Source organism: Mustelus asterias, unplaced genomic scaffold (assembly GCF_964213995.1).
Source record: "Mustelus asterias unplaced genomic scaffold, sMusAst1.hap1.1 HAP1_SCAFFOLD_1324, whole genome shotgun sequence".
Classification (NCBI taxonomy): domain Eukaryota; kingdom Metazoa; phylum Chordata; class Chondrichthyes; order Carcharhiniformes; family Triakidae; genus Mustelus; species Mustelus asterias.
In genome coordinates this window covers 33,697-58,087 of record NW_027591269.1, presented here as the reverse complement: position 1 = coordinate 58,087, position 24,391 = coordinate 33,697, and the positions used below count along the sequence as shown (strand labels likewise).

General features: G+C 44.1%; 1 protein-coding gene across 1 annotated transcript in view; it reads right to left on the bottom strand.

Annotated features, from left to right (window-relative positions):
* The window catches only part of LOC144488139 (neuronal migration protein doublecortin-like), a 47,155-nt gene extending 25,224 nt beyond the window's left edge, over positions 1 to 21,931 (bottom strand). Inside the window, exons 1-2 of the mRNA XM_078206166.1 lie at positions 21,902 to 21,931; positions 11,288 to 11,390 (exon numbers count right to left, since the gene is read on the bottom strand). Of these exons, the coding sequence (XP_078062292.1) occupies positions 11,288 to 11,390; positions 21,902 to 21,931 (133 nt within the window). The remainder of the gene's footprint in view (positions 1 to 11,287; positions 11,391 to 21,901) is intronic.
* Between the last annotated feature and the right edge of the window lie 2,460 nt (positions 21,932 to 24,391).

Below are 24,391 nucleotides of genomic sequence, written 5' to 3'. Positions count from 1 at the left end.
CAGCAAGTGGGCCCCTCAGTTTCTTTGCTTCCCGCATTCTCATTTCCTTTTGGGCATATTGGCATTCTAAGTTAACAAGAAAATGTTGTTCTTGTGCTAAGTCCGATACATCATTTCCAGTGTATAATCATTTCCTCTGCTATGTGTAGTGGACAATAAATAAAAGTAATATTTATGATCACATATGCAAAGTGTGCGAGTGAGATTTCAAATGAAATCTAAGTTTTGAATGCTGGCCTTTGGGCTACTCCACTACACAAGATGGTACAGTAAAGATTTCATTATAGACTTTTATCTGGTTTGGTTATTCTTTCCATGAAAAGGATCAAATCTTAATTATGTAGCCTCTTACTACATTACTGGATTTAAATTGTCCCATTGGTAAGATGCAGCATGGGTTCATGAAGGGCAGGTCATGTTTGACTAATTTGGTGGAATTCTTTGAGAACATTACATGTGCAGTGGACAATGGGGAACCTGTGGATGTGGTGTATCTGGATTTCCAGAAAGTATTTGACAAGGTGCCGCACCAAAGACTGCTACATAAAATAAAGGTGCACAGTGTTACGGATAATGTATTAGCATGGATAGAGGATTGGTTAACTAACAGAAAGCAAAGAGTGGGGGTAAATGGGTGTTTTTCTGGTTGGCAATCAGTGACTAGTGGTGTGCCTCAAGGATAAGTGTTGGGACTGCAATTGTTTACGATTTACATAGATGATTTGGAGTTGGGGACCAAGTGTAGTGCGTCAAAATTCGCAGATGACACTAAGATGGGTGGAAGAGCAAAGTGTGCAGAGGACGCTGAAAGTCTGCAAAGGGATATAGATAATCTAAGTGAGTGGGCGAGGGTCTGGCAGATGGAGTACAATGTTGGTAAATGTGAGGTCATCCATTTTGGTAGGAATAACAGCAAAATGGACTATTATTTAAATGGTAAAAAATTGCAGCATGCTGCTGTGCAGAGGGACCTGGGTGTCCTTGCGCAGGAATCTCAAGGAGTTGGTTTGCAGGTGCAGCAGGTAATTAAGAAGGCAAATGGAATTTTGTCCTTCATTGCTAGAGGGATGGAGTTTAAAAACAGCGAGATTATGTTGCAGCTGTATAAGGTGCTGTTGAGGCCACACCTGGTGTACTGTGTACAGTTTTGTTCTCCTTACTTGAGAAAGGATATACTGGCACTGGAGGGGGTGCATAGGAGATTCACTAGGTTGATTCCGGAGTTGAGGGTTGGCTTAGGAGGAGAGACTGAGTAGACTGGGGCTATACTCCTTGGAATTCAGAAGAATGAGGGGAGATCTTATAGACACATATAAGATTATGAAGGGAATAGATAAGATAGAAGCAGGGAAGTTGTTTCCACTGGCGGGTGAAACTAGAACTAGGGGGCATAGCCTCAAAATAAGGGGAAACAGATTTAGGACTGAGTTGAGGAGGAACTTCTTCATACAAAGGGTTGTGAATCTGTGGAATACCCTGCCCAGTGAAGCAGTTGAGACTATCTCATTAAATGTTTTTAAGGCAAGGATAGATAAATTTTTGAACAGTAAAGGAATTAAGGGTTATGGTGAGCGGGCGGGTAAGTGGAGCTGAGTCCACAAAAAGATCAGCCATGATCTTATTGAATGGCGGAGCAGGCTCGAGGGGCCAGATGGCCTACTCCTGCTCCTAGTTCTTAGGCTCTTACATTTGATTATCATGGGTCTCTTATGACCTATTTCCTCATTTTGTAACCAGAGTAATCTATGTGTATTTAAATAGCCAAAGATGCCTTTACCTTACCCTTAGAATTATGGAACATAAAATCTATCATAGAATCCCTACAGTGCAGAAGGAGGCCATTCAGCCCATCGAGTCTGTACCGATGACAATCCCACCCAGGCCCTATTCCTGTAACACCACCTGTTTACCTTGCTAATCCCCCTGACACCAGGGTCAATTTAGCATGGCCAATCAACCTAACCCGCACATATTTGGACTGTGGGAGGAAACCGGAGCATCCAGAGAAAACCCACGCAGACACGGGGACAATGTGCAAACTCCACACAGACAGTGACCCGAGCCCAGAATTGAACCCAGGTCCCTGGTGCTGTGAGGCAGTAATGCTAACCACTGTGCCACCATGCCGCCCCAGCTTGATGCTTGACGTCACAACAGACTCTCACTTATGGTGCAAAGTCAGGTTGTTGCATTACTTTGTGGGGTGTGGTTCTATACAACATTGCATCAAATGTTGCATTACTTCTTTGTATTCTTAGCAAGAAAACTGCTGTGGCAATTATGTCCAATTTGCTTATAAAAGTGAGAATCAGTCACTGCAATTAAACATGAAGGGTTTGTAATTGAAGAATTATTCCACTTCAGATTTTATTTATCTTCAATGCTAATAGCTTGCACTTTTGGGGTTCTTAACAGGTACCAAAATGTGTGAAAAATGTTTGGACAGAAAATACAGCTTCGTACTCTGGGGAAAAATTGGCTATTACATTGTAATTTCGCTGGAAGAATTTTCCTTACTGGTTAGGTTTACGCTATTTTGATTCTAGCCCAAAAAAAATCTGGAGATTGTGAACTTCACAGTATTGCTGTAAAAAAAACACAGGTAAACTAACAATGTTAAATTACATATCCTACCGAGAATTTAAATAATAAAAGAAAAATAAGGCTATAGTTTTAATTCATGTTCATGTCAACTTTCCAGCACAGTGACACTTGCTCCATAGTTGTAAAAGAGTTGAAGATGCATCAGTTCTTAATGTCTAGAAACGTGACATGTGAAAATAATCCTTCAAATATTTTACAATAGCCATGGTGTTTGACTGGAGATTTCCTCAGAACTACTTTCATTCAGCTACTGTAACTTCATCAGAAGTGTCAGAAACCCCCTTTTACACAGGTCAGCGGGGTTTCCGTAGCTCCAATGAAATTCCAGGTCTTTGCTGATACAAAAGCTGCAGAAATCAAGCTTATAACAATCTCTGAAGAACAATGTTCCTTCTTGCACAGTTTAAATTCAGAAGGTTAGCAAAATCAGAGCATTCCATAATCTCTGAGAATAATCGTCCGTATTGTTCAATGGGCTAACAATTATGTGCTACATGATATTCTTCTTGTCAAATTGGCCTCCTGCTTTGGAGAAAATCGGTGAATTGGGGACAACAGAACCTGGGCAATGGAGCAACTGTGCCAAGAGTTCCAAAGTCAGCCACATCTTCCCCGCAAATGTTCTCTGCTGCCGACTCTCGGCTGGAGATGCCTTGTGCCTCGTTCAAAGTAGCTATTTAGTTAGTGTCAGCAGGCCATTTGACAATGGAGGGCATCATAGCTGAAATGATGTGGAGATGCCGGCATTGGATTGGGGTGGACATAGTAAGAAGTCTCACAACACCAGGTTAAAGTCCAACAGGTTTATTTGGAATCATGAGCTTTCGGAACGCTGCCCTTTCCTCAGGTGAGTCATAGCTGAAGGTTGCCCTCACTCACCATATAACTCGTGCACCTTCCTCCAAGAACAGCGAGGCAACAATAAGGTCTGAATCTAGGTTGATTCTAACCTCCAAAACCAACACATAACCCAGGATGCTCAGGCAAGCTACCATGCCGCTCTCCCAGAGCCTTCCCCTCACAAATTATTGGTGGGGGGAGGGGGGTTCCCAGGTCATTTCCAAATCCATTCAGATGAGTTTTGCAAATGAACCCTGGTTGACATTTTGATTTTTGATTTGAAATTTTTATATGTAGAGACTACCATTACTGATCTAAGGAGCTGATATTTCTAAATAACTGTTGATGCTATGGGTTAAATTGCTCAGATTTGCTCCATTGTCAGTTATTTATTGTCCCAGTACCAAAAAAGACATGACTAAAGTTGGCACAAGGTGATGACTGCACCAATAAGAGAATGATTGACAATTAGGCCTGGATTTTGACCCTGAGTTAAAAACTCACCCAAACAGCATTGGCATAAGGTTTGTATATCCCACCAGTTCAGTTAGATTCAAGCAGAGATGTAGAGCAAATAAATAACAGCAATATGAATTAAATTTAATGTAAAAGAGACTTTTTAAAAAAAATTGTGTTGACCATTGAAAATGTAATTAAATAACGTTCTGGGGCGGATTTCAGCAAAGCTGCATTTAAGAAATATTAGTTCAAGAAATTCCTCAGGTGATTAGAATTGCAGAGTCAGAAGCTTAAAACTCCTCAAAGCACCATTGGCTGGAATGAAGAGCCCTGGTTTTGCTTTGTTATATGGAGGTCGCTAAGCAAAGAACACACGGAAACATGTGACCAAAGAACATTTATTTGTAAGATGTTAAACAAAGCTATGAACAGGTAACAGAAAAGTTGAAAGCGCACAAAAAAAAGAGAGGTCCCTCCCCCTGCAGACTCCCAAACCAATGCAACAAAAATTGGAAAGGTGGCCAGCTGTGGGGTACAGGAGGCAGAAGATGGGCAGAAGGCTCACTTGTTCTGGGCCTGATCCCTTTGGTCCCTTGCCTTAATCATGGAATCCTGCTTGTGTGTGCAGCGGAGCGGCTTCCTCCCTAAATGAAACAGAAGGACGAGGATGTCAAGAAACACCAAGCTCTAGAGAGCTAGAGATCATAACCGTTTAAAAAAAAAACATATAGGTTGTGTGGTGAACAGCAGGCACTTTTAAAAGTAAAATCTACTGGACAACATATGAACATGAGGAGGTGGATAAACAATGGTACTTCAGTCAAGTCTTTGTGGAGGTTGGTTTGCTTATCCATGGATCAGCTTAACTGTTTTCCCACTTAACTAATTATCTCTCTGGGGCTTCTTAAGTAAAAAGAAAATGTAACCATATATCAGTGCCAATAGAGCTGGTTTCATCAATTCCCCTGTCCAATTTGTGGAAGTCAAGAGTTCGAATAGGTTCAAGCGTAGAAAATTTTAGTAAACAAAACACCCTCAATAGCATGAACATCAAAGTTGGAGATCAAAAGATGTTTGAAGGTTTTCATGGTGATAACAGTAATATTGGGGAAGATGAATTTATGGTTACACCATGTAAGATTTTGCTCTGAAAAGAGCAGTTGTTACCTTAAAAGATTTCCTTGGAAATTCTGTTATGCCTCAACATTATTATCAAACATGCTTAACTTAATTATCACCATATCCAACGGCCCAAATTTGATCCATTGCACCTTGGTATGCAATATATGCCAGGGAAGCTTTATGAGATCTACCAACTCTATACCATCCCCCAAGACAGAGGTCTTTCCCGTGTCAACTGGTTACCCTTACCCAAGAAACACACTACCATCCATTCTACACAGTCAACCAATTAGCAGCAAGAACGTTAACATGTTCTGACTTATTACGAAGACAACAGCTTGACCAATCAGCAGTAAGCTCCCACTCGTATTCCTGTCATCCACTATCTACCTCTTTCAGCCCAGTAACTTTTACTTTTAAAAGGGCAAACAGTTACTTTTAAAAGGGCAAACAGGTAGGGAGGTCATGGAACATTTACAGTTTAAAGGGGAGGAGGTGCTCGCTGTCTTGAGGCAAATCAGAGTGGATAAATCCCCAGGACCGGACAGGGTATTCCCACGGACCTTGAGGGAAGCTAGTGTTGAACTTGCAGGGGCCCTGACAGACATATTTAAAATGTCAGTATTCAAGGGATGATTGGAGGGTGGCTCATGTTGTTCCGTTGTTTAAAAAAGGTTCCAAAAGAAATCCGGGAAATTATAGGCCAGTAAGTTTGACGTCGGTGGTGGGCAAGTTATTGGAAGGTGTGATAAGGGATAGGATCTACAAATATTTGGATAGATAGGGACTTATTAGGGAGAGTCAACATGGCTTTGTGCGTGGTAGGTCATGTTTGACCAATCTATTAGAGTTTTTCGAGGAGGTTACCAGGAAAGTGGATGAAGGGAAGGCGGTGGATGTTGTCTACCTGGATTTCAGCAAAGTCTTTGACAAGGTCCCTCATGGGAGGTTAGTTAGGAAGGTTCAGTCACTAGGTATACATGGGGAGGTAGTAAATTGGATTGGACACTGGAGGATTGCTTCTCTGAGTGGAGGCATGTGACTAGTGGTGTGCCGCAGGGATCGGTGTTGGGTCCATTGTTGTTTGTAATCTATATCAATGATCTGGATGATAATGTGGTAAATTGGATCAGCAAGTTTGCTGATGATACAAAGATTGGAGGTGTAGTGGACAGTGAGGAAGGTTTTCAAAGCTTGCAGAGGGATTTGGACCAACTAGAAAAATGGGCTGAAAAATGGCAAATGGAATTTAACGCAGACAAGTGTGAGATATTGCACATTGGAAGGACAAACCAAAGTAGAACGTACAGGATAACTGGTAGGACTCTGAAGAGTGCAGTTGAACAGAGGGATCTGGGAATACAGGTACAGAATTCCCTAAAAGTGATGTCACAGGTGGATAGGGTCGTAAAGAGTGCCTTTGGTACATTGGCCTTTATAAATCGGAGTATCGAGTATAAAAGTTGGAGTGTTATGGTAAGGTTATATAAGGCATTGGTGAGGCCGAATTTAGAGTATTGTGTACAGTTTTGGTCACCTCGTTACAGGAAGGATGTAAATAAGGTTGAAAGAGTGCAGAGAAGGTTCACAAGGCTGTTGCCGGGACTTGAGAAGCTGAGTTACAGAGAGAGATTGAATAGGTTGGGACTTTATTCCCTGGAGCGTAGAAGATTGAGGGGAGATTTGATAGAGGTGTATAAGGTTTTGATGGGTATAGATAGAGTGAATGCAAGCAGGCTTTTTCCGCTGAGGCTAGGGGAGAAAAAAACCAGAAGGCATGGGTTAAGGGTGAAAGGAGAAAAGTTTAAAGGGAATATTAGGGGGAGCTTCTTCACGCAGAGAGTGGTGGGAGTGTGGAATGAGCTGCCGGATGAAGTGGTAAAACATTTAACATTTAAGAAAAACTCGGACGGGTTCATGGATGAGAGGGGTGTGGAGGGATATGGTCCAAGTGCAGGTCAGTGGGACTAGGCAAAAAATGGTTCGGCACAGACAAGAAGGGCCAAAAGTCCTGTTTCTGAGCTGTAATTTTCTATGGTTCTAACTGCTCCCTCCCTACCTTTAATCAAATTCTTTATCTGATCTGATCTGAAACAGGTCTTTCACAGAGAACTATAATTCAAAGTCCCTGCATACATTCTAATATAGTAAGGATAATCTTGAGCCTGGATTACCTTTTAATGAAGTAACTAATGCTGACACGCCATTATGAGAAAAATAGAACTCACACTCAAGTCATGTTATAATGACATACGCAAGGTAGGCATTTTATGCCCAAAACTTTGCACCATTTTCACCAAATCTATTCCTCTCCAAGGCCAATCTTCCAGGTTGAATCAGACTGTTCACAATCTTGGTGATTCATTTACTCAAATCGAGCTTCTGACCTAGTATTGTCTCTATCCCAAAGACTGTCTAACTTCCATTCCATATCATCCACTTTGGCCACCAGCTGAGTCTTCTGCTGCCAAACCCTCTTCCATTCCTCTGTCACCTCAATAAATCACTGAACTTTGCTAACAAGACAGACAAGGAAGTTCACAGGTTCAAACCCTAGCTGAGTTAAATGGTAGGAACACTAAACCCTTCCCAATTCCCCCGAGTTGGGTCAAAGAAAGCTTTCCAGTGGTTCCCTATGCTCATCGCTATCACTGGCTCCTATTGGGTTGGATATGTGTGAATGTTAGAATCGTGAACATTGCACAATTGGACAGTCTGCTAAGATTCAATGCCAAGACTCAAGTAAATAAAAGTCAGTTCAGCAAGGCAGTGGTACTTGTGCAGCCACAAATAAGCAAGTAATTAGTACTTTCAGTGAGTGAAAGGGGTTAAAGAGAAAAATAAATTGGCAAAAAAGTTAACATGATCATCCCCTAAGTGGGAGGAGGAACTCATTAGAAGCGTAACATATATGTTGCTTTTGGACAAGCCATCATCAGGTTTACATTAATCTCTTCCTGCTTGAATGCAAATATATTTTCAAGACTATTTATTGAGGTGAAATCTTACATAAAATGGTTAAAGGATGCGTCATGTGCAGAAAGCAGAAATGGTGTTTTAATTGGAAACCTTGCCATATCGTGGCAGAGGTACCTTTTGCACTTTGACGAACTATTGAAGAGGTAAATATACATTATTAAACTTACCTGAATCATTAGAAAGGAAAAATCTATCAATATGATGATTAAATAGCCTTCAGCTGATGCTGAAAATGCAATGACCATCTCCAACAAGAGAAAATTTAACCCTTGTATCTTGACATTCAATGGCATTACATCATTGAATCCCCCACCAGCAGCATCCTGGAGTTACCAGTGACCAGGAACTGAACTGGACTCGCCAGTGTGGCTAGAAGAGCAAGTCAGCAGCTGGGAATCTGGTGGTGAGTAACTCACCTCCTGACTTCCCAAAGCCTGGCCATCAGGCACAAATCGAAAGTGTAATGGAATGCCCTCCACTTGCTTGGATGAGTGCCGCTTCAACAACACTCAAGAAGCTTGACCCATCCAAGCTTGCTACCTCTTCCACTTTCAATCCCTGCACCATAGACAAACAGTGGCAGCAGTGTGTATCATCTGCAAGGTGCACTGCAGGATCTCATCAAGTTTCTTTAGGCAGCACCTTCCAAACCCATGACCACTGCCATTTAGAAGGACAAGAGTAGCAGATACCTGGAAACACCACTACCTGTAAGTTCCCCTCTGAGTCTCTCACCATCTTGACTTGGAAATATATCGTCATTTTTTCAGTGTCACTGGAACTCCATCCCTAACTGCACTATGTGTGTAACTACACCAAAGGGACTGCAGCGGTTCAAGAAGGCAGCTCACCACCACCTTCTCAAGGACAATAGGGGTGGTCAATAAATGCTGACCTAGCCAGTGACGCCCACATCCCATAAATGAATTATTTTCTTTTTTAATTCAGAAGTTGTGGGAAATTTACGTCACGAGATTAGTTTCTTAAAGGAGGTTGGACGGGTGGAGTTGGAGTGGGGTGGAAGGTAGAATAAAACCAAACCATATAATGAATTAAAGACCAGAGGCTGATTTTTTGTGCCCATGCAGGGCGTGTCTGCCATCTGGGGTGGGTACCCAACCCACTACCTTCCCTCCACCTCAAGTCCTCTCCTATAATATGAGGGGGGTGTGGGTTCCGGAATTGACAGCCGCTTATCATATTTAAATGAATAATTAAGGGTGAAACAGGCTTATTATCAAAGCAACTGATAATACGCTGCCCATGCCATAAAACATCTGATGTAGGCAGGCAGGATGGGAAGTCTGTTTTTTAAACTCAAATGTTTAAAGGGCAGGAAGGAAGTGGGGAAGTGTGGGTCACTCTTCGGGGGCTGCCTCTGGCCAATCGAGGTGAGGCCTCAACTTAGGTCAGACACCCTCCTTCCTTCTTACCCAATCTCTCCCTTAAAACCAATCACCCCATCCAACCCCCACCACTCCTCCGCCTATCCTAACCCTCCTGGCCCAAGATCCTGTACTTACCTACTCTGGAGGTCCATGGGCTTTGATCTTCCTCTTTTCCAGTGGTGCCAGCAGCTGCCGCTGACAGGTTCCCGGTGTTGCCAGGACAGCTCCTGAGGGCGGGATCTCCACCTCAGCGAGGGGTGGAAGTCTTGCTCAGCACTCGTTATTCTATCTGGCATGGTTTGTGGGGAAGTGGAGGGGGAGGAGAGGGGGGGATAGTGCAGAGCGTGCTGTCAGACTCCCCGTATTGCTCCATCCCAGATCCTTCAGTAACAGTGACCAACAAGTCTGGCGTTGGACTTGAACCAGGAGCTTCTTGGTCCAGAAGTAGGGATGCTACTACTGTACCACAAGGCGTCTGGAAAAACAATAGTGAGGGGGTTTGACAGTGAAACAGATGAGCATTTCCTTAGCCACATATGTGAATCCAGGCTGATATGTTGCCTCCCACTGAATGGTTGCAGGGCACCCCGAGGGGGGAATGAACAGCCAACAGTTGTGGTCCACATTGATATAAACAACATATAAAGAGGATGTGATACTTCAATCAAAGTTTAGGGAGCTAGGATGGGAACTAGCAATCAGGACTTCAAAGGTTGTAAAGATTACGATCTAAAGATTTGGACAGGTACATGGATAGGAAATGTTTAGAGGAATATGGACCAAACGTAGGAAAATGGGACTAGTTTAGTTTAGGAAATCTGGTCGGCTTGGACGAGTTGGGCCCAAGGACCTGTTTCCGTGCTGTATATCTCTATGACTCTATAACATACCTTAATTCATGATTAGATTATTGATTTGGACTTAAAATGTCAAAATCATGTGTGAAGAAAGTCCGCTGAAAATAATAAAATTATGGTAAGATGGAAGGATAATGCAAAACATGATGATGCTTCAAGAAGGCAGACGGCACAAAAGCTAGAGGGAGGAGATGACAGGGCCAATTGACCATGCTTGGAATTGGAAAACAGGGATGAATTTGGAACGAGAAAGTAATTGCAAAGACAGACATTAAGCACATAGAAGTTATCGGTTACTGAAGACGTAATACTTACTGGACCAGTTTCTCAGGATTTGCACTCGATTCTGAAGGCACAGTGTTGAAGCAGACATCCCTTTTCCTGTCTTCACGCAAGTTGGTCTGCACTGTCTGGGTCAGCAGCAACAGGACTTCCAATATTTTAAAGTGTGAATTAGAAAGGTGACTGCCAATGGAAGGCTCAGCAGCAAGGTGGAAAGGTGCAAGCGTGCACAGCTCGCTGACTTCACACCAGAGGAGAGGACAATGTGAATGTTTAAGCTTCTGATTCACTTATTCTAGTTACTTGGTGAATTTTCATAAAATGAGAGTAAAGTTTTCTTGGGAGGGATCATATTCTGGAGACTCTATAAAGGACATTTATTGGTGAGGGACACTACTTTCTAACTCATTTGTGATACTTTTGTTTAATTCATGACCATCTGAATTTGCTTAAGAGGTTGCACCCAAATAACTGAAGTATGCTTCTAAGTGACAAAACAACCAATTTTCTGCCATGTGTGCACGTATGTGTGTGCGTGTGTGCATGTGTGCGTGTGTGCATGTGTAAGTAAAACATTGTTCCACAGAGGACAACTTCCCACATCGGCTGAAATTCAGTTCACTTCAGGTAGTTGTCAGAAAGCAAGACATTTCACGGCAACTATCTGGGGCTGCTTCCAAACACAAAGGCAAAACGCTAAAGGTATTGATATTGCTTCATGCAATAGCCGTTGTCTTAATCCATTCAGATACTTACCATTCTCATCCAGTGAAAAGTCATCTTGGGCATATCGGAACTTTTCTGGGCCACAAGCAATGAACACATCATCGTCACCAAAGAAATCCTGTAGACACGACACCTGCAGAAAAACAAACAAGAGTTTATTGGTATATTAAAACAAAAAGAGGAAAAAAATTATTGAATCCAAGCGTACTCCACCCACAGACCATTTACATGGTACTCGATCATTGATCCCGGCTCTGCAATTCAAATTTCTTGGAGAAAGAGTTGCATAAATATTCCTCAACCTCAAAAGAAAACTGAACAAACCTCAAAATATTTCCTGGACCTGCGGTCCTCCCACAAGGAGAGGCCACCTGTACACATTTGACCTGTTTCTGTACTATAACATTCTAACAGAGATGCAGAAAGCACTGGGGTTTTTTAGTTCTGTGCAGTGAGAACTGAGGGCCAGATTCTTCCCTTCTGGGGTCCAAGTTTGATGATGGGAGAGGAAGTCAAAGTTGGGGGGGTGGGGCAGCTGACCATGTGCCATCTTGCACTGATCAGTTCATTATCTATGTGGCAAGGGTGGGCAGGAAGTCGCCATCACCTCATGGGATCGAAGGTCCGGGCACCACAGATAAAGGGCGCCTATACAGCCTGCACCATCCTTTCCACCTTTGCCTCACTGCTCCACCCTTCCCCTTGAATCCTCCCTCCCTTCCTTGCTCATCCCCCATGCAAGTTACACTGCTGCCATCCAGTCTCAAGCATCGGCTGCCATTTACAGACGCCCCCTAAAGAGGACAATGCAGCAGCAACTCACTGTTAATTATGGACAGGGTCGACATCGTCAGGTCCACACCACTAACATGCAATCGTAAAAGTGAACATTCTAGTTCCTCGTGAAGGGGAACTTAATTTGGAGGGAGAGCTTAATTCCGGTGATTGGTCTTCTAATGAGCATGCATTACTTGATAATGCATTTTCAAAGAGCTTCCCAACATTGTTCTTTGGGATGCTCAGCCTGCCCTTAAAGTCCTGAGAATATAATTGCTCAAGTTCATCTCATCATCAGGAAACTGATTTTTGATCTCATACCAAGTTAAGTTTTCCCACTTGCCAAACTCCCGGCTGCTGACAGTACAGGAAGGTTTCACCCAGGGGGTCAGCATTTGTTGAGCAAGAAGAGAATACCTTTGATATGCAGAAGATAGAAAGTTGGGTGGAAGGGTGAGCTGTGAGGAGGATGCAGAGATGCTTCAGCATGATTTGGACAAGATATGCGTGTGGGCATCTGCATGGCAGATGCAGTATAATGTGGATTAATCTGAGCTTATCCACTTTGGTAGCAATAATAGGAAGGCAGATTATTACTTGAATGGGTGTAAATTGAGAGAGGTGGATACTCAACAAGACCTTGGAATCCTCATGCATCAGTCGCTGAAAGTGGAATTCACTACCACAGAAAGTAGTTGAGGCCAAAACATTGTCTGATTTCAAGAAGAAATTAGATATAGCTCTTGCGGCTAAAGGGATCGAGGGATGTGGGGGGTGGGAAAATCAGGATATTGAATTCAATGATCAGCCATGATCAAGATGAATGGTGGAGCAAGCTCGAAGGGCTAAATGGCCTCCTCCTGCTTGAAGTTTCTATGTAAGAGAAACAGGTCAGGATATCCACACAAGGGATGGGGATTTAATGCCCTCCCCATAGTGAGTTCAGCAACAGTGGCGGTCCTGCTGCCCTCACACTATTGCCCCAATTAAGTCCTTGACAAGTCGGTGATGTCTTTCCCATTCTGCTGCCAATCGAGACTCTTAAATGGGCAATTAATGATCACTTAAGGAGCGGCCAATTAATGGTCATTAAAGGGCCGCATCCTGCTGGCCACCCAGCAGCCATGTGTTCAATCCGGAAAGTAAATTTTGTCGGGATTGCTCGAGGGCTCTAAGGGGGCTGGGGGGGGGGGGGGGGTGTGTGTGTGTGTGGGCGGGGGGGGGGGGGGGGGGGGGACTCTCATTCAAAGATATTCAATGTCTGATTGAGGGCCACATTGGGAAGGGGCAGGTGCAGAAACCTGATGAGAGCCACTCCTATCTGCCCTTGGTGCTGAGCCCCCTCTTTATTCCTACCACATGACACCCTCACGCTACGGATTCCTCCTGCCACCACTCCCCTGTGCCTGGGTCCATTATAATCCTGAAGCTCGAGTGGGTGTAACACCAGCAGCAGCACCTGGTATTTAGCAGGCAGGCTTTCCGCCCCAAGAGCCCTTGATCCCAGGGAGGTCCCGCCACTGCCCAGTTAAATGCCTGATTAGCTCTCACAGGTCACCCACTGGGCACGTGTGGTGGGCCAGGGGTAGCAAGAATGTTTCCCAGCCATTCTCCTTCTCCCTGCTTCCCCTTAAATATAAAAGCTGGGTGACCAACTCTCCATTTTCCAATACCTGTAGTCTGGTTGTGGACCAAAATAATATTAGTTTTCAAAAAAATATTTTCAGTAACCACAGAGGAATGTTAGGAAATGTATTTAAAACAAAATGCAAATGAACAAAGAGTCATACAGACTGGTTGTACCCTCAGGTGAAAAGTGCTCAATATATGTAAATGAATTACAAGCTGCTCTTCAAATTACACTGAGCCTGCATTAATTTTTATGCAAATCAGAATAAAAGAATCAGGCACAAGGAGGGAGCCAAATTAATGCGGTTCAGTTCTACAGTGCAGTACCACATAAAATGAAAACCTGTGACAGGGAATTAATTTGCATTTTAAAGTATTAAAATAACAGATGAGGAAATTGTTAGAGTGTGAACTGGTGAAAGCTTCCACTCCAAAAATGTCAACATGTGAAAGTGGAAATTCAAGGTCACTCCAGGGTCAGAGTGGCTGTACAAGTGACAGCTGTAAGCTGGAAGTAAATGACTTAAAAGATCTAAAGTACGGAAGAAGAAACACTTTTAAAGCTCTTTCCGCAGCGTTAAATTCATCATTAACTCTATTCAAAGAACTTTGAAAATTCAGAACTGTCATAAACATTTCTTGAATTCCAAAAGATTCAGCGCGAGTTCATGAAGCAATCACCCACAATTTTCTATGTGCCAAGATTGTCCAGCGCTCAATGGGTTAAACAGGAGCTGCAATCCCTCCGTCTTTCACACACTGCATGACAGCACCATGAACTGCTAGATATATAGCTATACACTTTGACCCATATAACTGATCCTCCAGCTGAGTAATACTTCAATGGCCTGTTCAGTTTCAAAATGGAGTTTAGTCATCAGGGCCTCTTAAAATTAAACTGTTGTCTTTTTCTTTATTGCTTCCCCATGAAAGAAGGGGAAAGCTTTTATTTACGTAGCACTTTTCATTAATTCTGGACTGTAGTCTAAGGGTCTGGCATCAACCTATAGAATCCCTAGAGTACAGAAGGAGGCCTTTCGGCCCATTGAGCCGCACTGACAACAATCCCAGCCAAGCCCTTATCCCCATAACCCCACATCTTTGCCCTGCTAATCCCCTTGACACTAAGGGGCAATTTATCATGGCCAATCAACCTAACGTGCGCATCTTTGGAATGTGGGAAGAAACCGGAGCACCCATGTGCAAACTCCACACAATCACCCAAGGCCAGAATTGAATCTGGATCTCTGGCACTGTGAGGCAACAGCGCTAACCACTGTGCCACTGTGCCACCCACAATAAGGACATCCCACAATCACCACCAGTGAAGTAGCCATTTCTGTAAATATTGAGAATTGGTTCAAATAATGTACCAATGATGTCTTGCAATTAAAATTCAAAGTGAAACTTTTAAAGCTCTTTCCGCAACTTATGAAGAGCATCAGATCACACAAAGTAAATTAATTTCGGAGTCAAGGCTTCCTCTGAGTTACTACATGCAATATCAGCAATGCGCTTGTGAAAAATTATTCCATTTAGTATTTGTAGTAAAATGATAAACATGCCTAACATAACATGCAACGGCAATCTTCACAAGTACGGTGGCACAGTGGTTATCACTGCTGCCTCACAGCACCAGGGACCTGTGTTCGATTCCTGGCTTGGGTCACTGTCTGTGCGGAGTCTGCACGTTCTCCCCATGTCTGTGTGGGTTTCCTCCGGATGCTCCGGTTTCCTCCCACAGTCTAAAGATGTCCAGGTTAGGTGGATTGGCCAGGCTGAATTGCCCCATAGTGTCCAAGGGTGTGTAGGTTAGATGGATTAACCATGGTAGATGTGTGGGTTTACAGGGATAGGGTGGGGGAGAGGTCTTGGGTGGGATGCTCTGTTGGAGAATTGATGGGCTGAATGGCCTCTTCTGCACTGTAGGGATTCTATGATTCTATGATATCATCCCCACGGCAAATGAGGTGCAGAATAGAAGTGGCTTGTTAGTTGATTAAAAGATCAATTGAGGCCATTGATCAGAGGCTGACAAGGAGTTTCCAGTGGTCCTGCTGTGGTATTGGGAGCACGGCAGATTCTTGGTGGCAGACTAAGGGCAGCTAGGGCTCCAATATGACTTTGAGGCCCCCTGTTAACTGGCTGGCCACAGCTGTGGTTGTAGACTGCCTGTTGGAAGGGTTACCCCTCCACAATGGTGGCCCCGAAACTGTGGCCATTTTTTAACTTCAAATATTTTGGAAGTGCTGAGAAGGCACGGGAAGACGGACGCACCCTCTCTCTCCCTTACCTGCGAGAGCAGGCTCCAGCTCCCTCAGTTCTGGAAAGCTTCCAATTTGGCCCCACAGATCAGAGAACCTGCCCACCCTCCTTAATTGAATGGTAAGCCTGCCTTGCCCACTGACCACTAATTAACAATTCAGACAAAGCCAATGATGGGTTGCTGCTCATGTCACAATTGGAAAGTCCCTCACCAGAGCGGAGAAGTTAATCAACATTCCATCGACCTAACTCAGTCTTGTTCTTTACAGCTCAGTCTTGAGCACTGCATTAAACAAAAATCTGAGAGTAATGAAAAGCAGATGCCATAAAAAATACGTGCCAATATTTTGTTATCCAAAATTTGGATTGGGGAACAGAAAAGCAGAGAGTGAGAGACACAGACAGCGTGAATGAGTCAATCAGGAAGCTCAATTCTTTCCCGCCTGTGAGAATCTATCTATCGTTATCTTTTTCTCTCTTAAACTTGAAGAGTGCGAGGAATTTTAAAACAAGATATAGACTTAGTGCGGGAATTTCCAGCCATCCTCACCCCAAAACCGGAAAATCCCACCCGAGGTCAACGGACCTTTGCATGATCCGCCCCCCCTACTCACTGTGATTCCCGTGGCGGGCGGAATGAGAAAATTTCCCCCCTTAATTTCTAACCTCCTCCTTTAGAAAATGGGGAACAGCTGGCTAAGATCACAACTTGGGACAGCAGCATTAAAAGCTGAACTATTAGTGGAGAAAAGAAAATTATCTCCCTGCACATAAGAGGGAGTCAGACCAGATGGCCATGATCTTGAATGTGGTCGGTGATAAAAAGCTAAATCATATTCCATACCAGAAGAAATGATCAGAAATTGCTAACCCTTTTTGAGAATGCAGGCCTAAAATCTCACATAGAAATGTAAGGTGGCGTCATGGTGGCCAAGATTCAATGCAACACTTTTCATCAAAGCATCTAAAGTAGCTTGCAATGAATCGAGCAAAGTGTCTGTGGTACTGTTCACCTATAATTGGCGTGTATTTTTCTGCAATATAACAGTTTTTCATGCTCTGCAAGACCCGAGATCATTTAGTGGGTGGTGCATTGTCACACCTTGGAAAGCCATCGCTGCCAGAAACTCAATTCTTTCTCTGCAGTCCCATCTGCTATCACATCACAGCATATCTGGCAGATATCAGTTTAACTACAAAAACTAGGATAACATTCAAGAACTGTCAACGTTGCTGTGCAGTTCTTTTAGGCCTTCCAAGTGCAAATGAACTGAACAGATTGCCCGGCAGTATATAAGCATGGCCTCTTCAAGGATCATGTATCCATAGAATCCTTACATGCGGAAGGAGACCACTCAACCCATCGAGTCTGCCCTGACCACAATCCCACCCAGGCCCTAACCCTACTTATTTACCGTACTAACCCCCGGACACTAAGGGGCAACTTAACATGGCCAATCAATCTAACCCACACGTCTTTGGACTGTGGGAGGAAACCGGAGCACCCGGAGGAAACCCACGCAGACACGGGGAGAAGGTGCAAACTCTGCACAGTCAGTGACCCAAGCGTGAATCGAACCTGGGTCCCTGACGTTGTGAGGCAGTAATGCTAACCACTGTGCACCCCCCCCCCCCCCACCTCCTCCCTGGATGTCAGTCAGTCAGTCAGTCTCCAGATACTCATTATTCAATGTGCCGCTGGGGCACTATATTGACCTCAGCCCACTCAGGCTGGGGAGGAGAGAAGAAAACTTAGCTAGTCAAGTGACCCTGCTGTCCATATATATACATAATTGATTATTGGTTGAGCACCAAGTCTGCTCAGCTGTGCTGCCTTTTCTTGCCAACTAGCCTGCTGACATTCTTATAAGCAATAAAACAATAGCTCTTGGGCAAGATACCAAAAGCCAACAACATTTCAGGAAGGTGTAAAATACTTTTATAGGAGGAAAGGAGTGAAATTGTGTGCCTGTGGCTTGTGACATGCGCCCCAACTCCAAGAAGATTATTGCCTTGGCAATCATTCTCAAGCAATCACTATTTTCCCTACTACTTTCATCTGTATTTATTATAAAAAGCATCAGGAGAATTGCTGTCCAAGGCAGTAATTCCATCTAAAAGGTCAACTCGAAACCACTTCAACCCTGAGCCCAACTCCACCCAGAGTATGCTGCTATTTGACATCTCCAGCATCCAGCCTGGCGGTGGAAATGGCAAACGGATATTCCTGATGAACTACTCTGCAGCATTCTGGTTCCTGTCACTGCTGATTCCGTTATAATCACCAAACATCTGTTTCCCATTCTCTCTGTCCCTCTCTCTCTTTTTATATTTGAGGCACAAGCACACACATGAACCCGCACACGCCTCACGCGCACGCACACAACTGGTCACTTAATTCAGAACCTTCCTGCATGTATTCAATGGCACCTGTGAAACAATTGCTCAGATTTTCTTTTTAAGGACACATACTGAGGTCTTTGTTATGTCACCATGTCATGCAAAACTGTAACTCTTATTTTTATCGTGGTCCTGCCCTGCAGCCCTTTTTTCTTTCCCTTATCCCTCTTTTGTTGTATTAATGCAAAAGAGGCGAATGTTGCGAAATCCCTTTCCTGTGTTTTGGGAACATAGGAACAAGGTGCAAAAGTTGGCAAATTCAGCCCTTCAAGCCTGCTCCGCCATTCAGTCAGATCATACCTTTTTGCTTCCAGCCTTTAGTGAAAGAAGAAATCAGGGCTGTTTAAATGAAACCTCCTCCCAGTCTGGAACAGAGGGCTCAGACACAGACTGCAGTTTCCAGCATTCATGCAGCAGTCTGGGCCCAGCTGACTGAATGGCACCATTGGGTAGTGGTTCCCAAAATGTGCTGCGAAAAAAGATTCAAAATGATTCAAAATTCATTTAATTCAACTAAAACTAGCCTTTGTCTTCAGCTCTTGTGGTCGGCATCTCCAAGACCTGATGAATCTTCAGCTCCTGCGCAAGTGATGGCCGGGTGAGAGGCGCACATGCGTGGCTTAGATTTTTGATATTGGTCAGGCCCATGAGTGCGATCCACAAGACTTAGAACTGAAGACGGAGGTCCCATGTCCCACACAAAAAGCAAAGCTCAAAAAGATGCAAAGATCCTGGGGAGAATGAGAGTCATGATGTGAAGATGCCGGCGTTGGACTGGGGTAAGCACAGTAAGAAGTCTCACGACACCAGGTTAAAGTCCAACAGGTTTATTTGGTAGCACAAGCCACAAGCTTTTGGAATGCTGCCCCTTCATCAGGTGAGTGGGAATTCTGTTCACAAACAGGGCATATAAAGACACAAACTCAATTTACAAAATAATGGTTATCTTGTCTGCTTTCTTGCATCTTTGTAGAAACTTGATGTCTTTGTCGATAGGCGCAATCTTCTTGGAGATCCTCTCCACTTGGAGCCGGCAGTTTGCAGTGTCGATGGTGTCGATGATGTGGAGATGCCGGCGTTGGACTGGGATAAGCACTGTAAGAAGTCTCACAACACCAGGTTGAAGTCCAACAGGTTTATTTGGTAGCACAAGCCACTAGCTTTCAGAGCATTGTAATAAACCATTATTTTGTAAATTGAGTTTGTGTCTTTATATGCCCTGTTTGTGAACAGAACTCTCACTCACCTGATGAAGGGGCATCACTCCGAAAGCTAGTGGCTTGTGCTACCAAATAAACCTGTTGGACTTTAACCTGATGTTGTGAGACTTCTTACTATGAGAACGAGAGTCACAGAGAGAGGTTACAAAAAACAGGCGAGAGGGCAAGGACAAGTTAAAAATGGTGTTCCCAGCCAGGAAAGAAGACAGAGGAAATAGGAGATGTGCCTCCATTTTTTTTAAGAGTATAGAGGTGTGCCAGGACATAGAAAAGGTTGGACAGCACTGCCATTGGGCATGGGTGGAATGCATTGTTGCCCTGACAACAGCAAATGCCTCCCCCATGGAGCCCTGGTCACGCTCCTGAGGCAGTGTATTGGAGCTCCTAAGTTTGTTCCACATAACAGAATGCAGGAGTGATTTTATTCCCTGGAAGCAGTTTTCAACAGTGGGCCAGGAATCCAGGAGCTCCCACACCAACAGTGTGAGTTGTCATGGTAACACTTCAAGCTTCCATAGCAGCATGGAAGTGCCTTGTGCTTAAAGGATGCAGGTATCTGTAACAGTGTGATCTGAGGAAAACATTAGCATAACCCTCCTTATTTTAGGTCTTTAATTGGATGTGAGCATCGTTGGCAAAGGCCAGCATTTGCTGCCCATTCCTAATTGCCCTCGGGAAGATGATGGTGAGCCATCTTCTTGATCTGCTGCAGTCTATCAGTGCCAATGCACACAAGTTAAACAGTCTCATTGAAAATGTTTTGGCCAACTAAAAGGGCAGATTTTAATGTTGGCAATGGCTGCCAGCTGATGAGTCAGCGAGCGCCCCATGCTCCCGGCTCTTGGGAAGGCATGCCCGATTCGTGCATTGCTTGGCAGCACCACCAGTGAGGTGGTGGCTGCTGCAGGTAATCCAGTGACCCGAGGCCCAGCATCATCGTGGGACCCAGGCCACAGGTGAGTGATGGCAGGAGGGGGGGTCTCTGAGGGTTGAGTGGTCGCCAGACAGCAGAAGCCCTCCAAGAGCTGCTCCTACACCTGCTTTTGCAATGGACAGCCAAGTGTACTCCTAGCCAAGCTCTCTGACGAACATTTCCCTTTTCCTGTTGTCTAGTCAACTGAGGACTCAGATCCTGCTTTGTAAAATGAAATACCACCCTTCCCTCCAACTCAGCTTTGGACCTGAATGGCCCAGTGGTTAACACTGCTGCCTCTCAGCGCCTGGGACATGTGTTCAATTCTGGCCTTGGGTGACTGTCTGTGTGGAGTTTACACATTCTCCCTGGGTCTCAGTGAGTTTTCTCCGGGTGCTCCGGTTTCCTCCCACAATCCAAAGATGTGCAGGTTAGGTTGATACTAAATTGACCGTAATTCAGGGGATTAGCAAGATAAATATGTGGGGTAACGGGAATAGAGCCTGGGTGGGATTGGGGTCAGTGCAGACTCAATGGGCTGAATAGCCTCCTTCTGTGCTGTTATGATTCGCTGATTATTTTTGCTGGATTACAAAACACTCCACATTAAACCTCGAGCACTCGATTGTTGACGTAGTGGAGCAGAATGATTTTTGAAAAACCCAGAAAAAGTATGATTTTGAAAAGGAATTTAAAAATGTTCAGCCAGTACACAAAGAACGGAGGCAGACGTTCTTGCTTTTGCACCTATCTGCATTGCTTATTCTGCCTTAGTGATAGTTCCCAATGCAGGGACAATGATGGACGAATGAAATTATCAGCTAACGCTGTAAAGGCTTCCACACCATGCAAATAAGTGAAATACCTGTCACAGAGACAATTAAGCGTTACACTTGGCTGTAAATTAAATTCTCAATAGAACTAAAATGATAAATTGAACGCAAGTGAAAAATTATGTGAGCAGAAGTAGGTCACCTTCATTGGTAGTAAATGAATGTCGGTAATATGCTAATAAATGAACCTATTGTAATGTCTGCTCACACTCTTTTTTGCTTTGGGAGTTAAGGAAGGAAGAGCTGAGATCATCCTATAAATTGAGTGCTAAACCAATCCAGTTAAGAATTTTGGCCACAGCAGCTGTCGCAACTGGCCCAGAGCTTAAAAAAAGCAAAGGCCCTGCTGGCAAAAAACTGTCCGCTTTATTTAAATCTGCAGCTGTGAACGGCCCAGCCGAGTCAGACTCTCTCAATCCTTCAACTTCAGCCCTTTAATTTGTCATGATAAGAATCTACCAGCAATTCCAAAGACTGGCTCTTCATGCTGCTGATTCAAAAATGTCACCCCTATTTTAAAACTAAGCACTTTTCCATTTATGATCTGGAAAATGGTGAAAGTCAACGGTTTCATTGGAAGTTCATTTTCCTAACCCGATTTGCTTACCTGACAGTGAAGAATGCTGGAGCCCCTCATGTCGGATACTTAATCTGCGCATGAACAGTAGGGCCTGAGGGGCCCCAGGTATTGGGCCTCACGCCTCAATCCCTTATGTGGGAGAAGGCAGGACCATTAACGTGGTGGAGGTTCAGGTTGATGTCACAGTGGCATACGGCTAAGTGTTGGCCTCAAAGGGTGAGGGAGGAACGCTAATAGTTAGCAGCCTACCTATTGGATTTTGCACCTTGGGTGAAGGATCTCAGGGCCAGGTTGAGGGACCTCGGGGAACCTGGGTGTTCGCTTTGGAAGAAGGAAGGTTGGGAGTCAGTGCACCCTGAGGATAGATGTGTCGAATGCGTAATAGCAGGAGCGAGTCAGTTGGTGGCCAGAGGTTCTACGATGAAAGCTCCAGAAACAGATCCAAAATTGGCAACACCAATAAGCCTAAAGGACTGGGAGCAGCAGAGAAGAGGAGTGGGATTTAATGTGGAACTGAGTAAAGCAGTAATGCTCTTTCCACACCACATTCAGGTAGGTCATTTACCTTCACTGTAACAGTCGCTCTGTGAGGATGGTCTCCCTGAGTGTAGCCAGTTACACTGTTCACTGGAATAAAAATGGGAAATACTTAGCAGCTGGTCAGGCAGCATCTGGGGACTTTCTCTTTCGATGTGTACTGCCTGACCTGCTCAGCAATTTCAATTTTTATTTCAGATTTCATTATCCATAGTATTTTGATTTTGGAATGGTGCTCACCACCTCAGGCAAAATCGACTTTGCTTGGAATGACATTAAATCCTGCTTCAGGCAAAGGTAAAGGACACCTCAATGGTTCTTATCCAATATGGCAGATGGCACGATTCCAACCAGAAATGGGCGCACTTTTCCAGGCCAACCTTTTGAACACTTAGGAGGCCATCCATCACTTTAAAAACTGGCTCTCTGCAGCCTAATTTCAAGGCCTAAAACCCTGAAGGCTACCGATTAAACTCATGGTATATTATTCCTATTCCTGGGTTTGGTCTGTAAATGTGGTTAAAAGTTCATCTGGGCATGCCTATGCCATGTGACCTGTGCAAGCTTCCAAGTCAATGGGCAGGATTCTCCGGCCATTCACATCAGTGGGATTCTTCCATCCCATTCGTGAACAGAGACTTGGCTGAGCGCCAAATTCTCTGTCCTCTCTGGCGGTGGTGGTGGCAGGGTGTGAATGGCCAGAGAATTCCGGCCAATGCTTTCAATTTGCTGAAAAATTGCTTTTATAGCAATTCTGCACACGAGCCATTTTAACACTCTCCACTTGATAGAAACTGAACGTGCAGACAATTAAAATCTTTAGGCCATTTGCATGGACTAGAGCCACAGAGAGCTGACCGGTTATTACTTAATCCTTCCACAGTGGTCAAGCAGCAAGGATTTATCCAAAGTCAGGAAGGTCCTTTTAAACTTATGTATTTTATGTATTGTATTCAGGTGAGGTGATCAACAAAGCAGATTGAGCCAAAAGATTTAGATTTGATTTATTATTGTCACGTGTATTAATATACAGTGAAAAGTATTGTTTCTTGCGCGCTTTACAAAGAAACTCATTCATAGAGAAGGAAAGGAGAGAGTGCAGAATATAGTGTTACAGTCAGAGCTAGGGTGCAGAGAAAGATCAACTTAATGCAAGGTAGGTCCATAAAAGTCTGACAGCAGCAGGGAAGAAGCTGTTCTTGAGTCGGTTGGTACGTGACCTCAGACTTTTGTATTTTTTTCCCGACGGAAGCAGGTGGAAGACAGTATGTCTAGGGTGCATGGGGTCCTTGATTATGCTGGCTGCTTTGCCGAAGCAGCAGGAAGTGTAGACAGAGTCAATGGATGGGAGGCTGATTTGCGTGATTAAGATTTTTATACTTTCCTTGCAGAGCCAGGAGGATTGGGAGTTTTCCTCTGGGTTATTCAAGAAAATCTTAGGACTGCCCTGCCGTGATTGCATCGCTCAATCACAGGAGCTCTAACAGACAGCCTGACAGCCAATCCCAACATTTATCTCATTTCGGTAGGTGAACTTTTGTGTGGTATAGATTTTCTGTGTTTTCCTCTGACGCCTCGCTCTGACAGGCGATGTCAGCGAGCAGGGTTAAAATGAGGCTCAGGGATTAGAAAGCCCTGAGTCTCTGACACCAAACCTTATCAGGGGTAATTCTGGCTTTGTGCAAGTGTAAATGTGCGCCGGTAAACTGGAGGTCGGCGGTGGATGAAGGCCTAAGCCATTTATCTTGACCTTGCAGCCAATCCATTGGCTTAATTAACCATAATGAATGCACACAACTCAAAAACAATCTTGCCATATCTCCAAACACATTTGCCCTTTTGCAGCGGAGACGAGTTGTCTTAAAAATGAAACTGTCGGGCTGAGAGCTCCGAAAGCGGCTGTTTTGCTTTGTTCAGTTGAGTGTTATCCAATTATTACCACATCATCCACAAACCTCATTATAAAGCTAAAATAAAAAC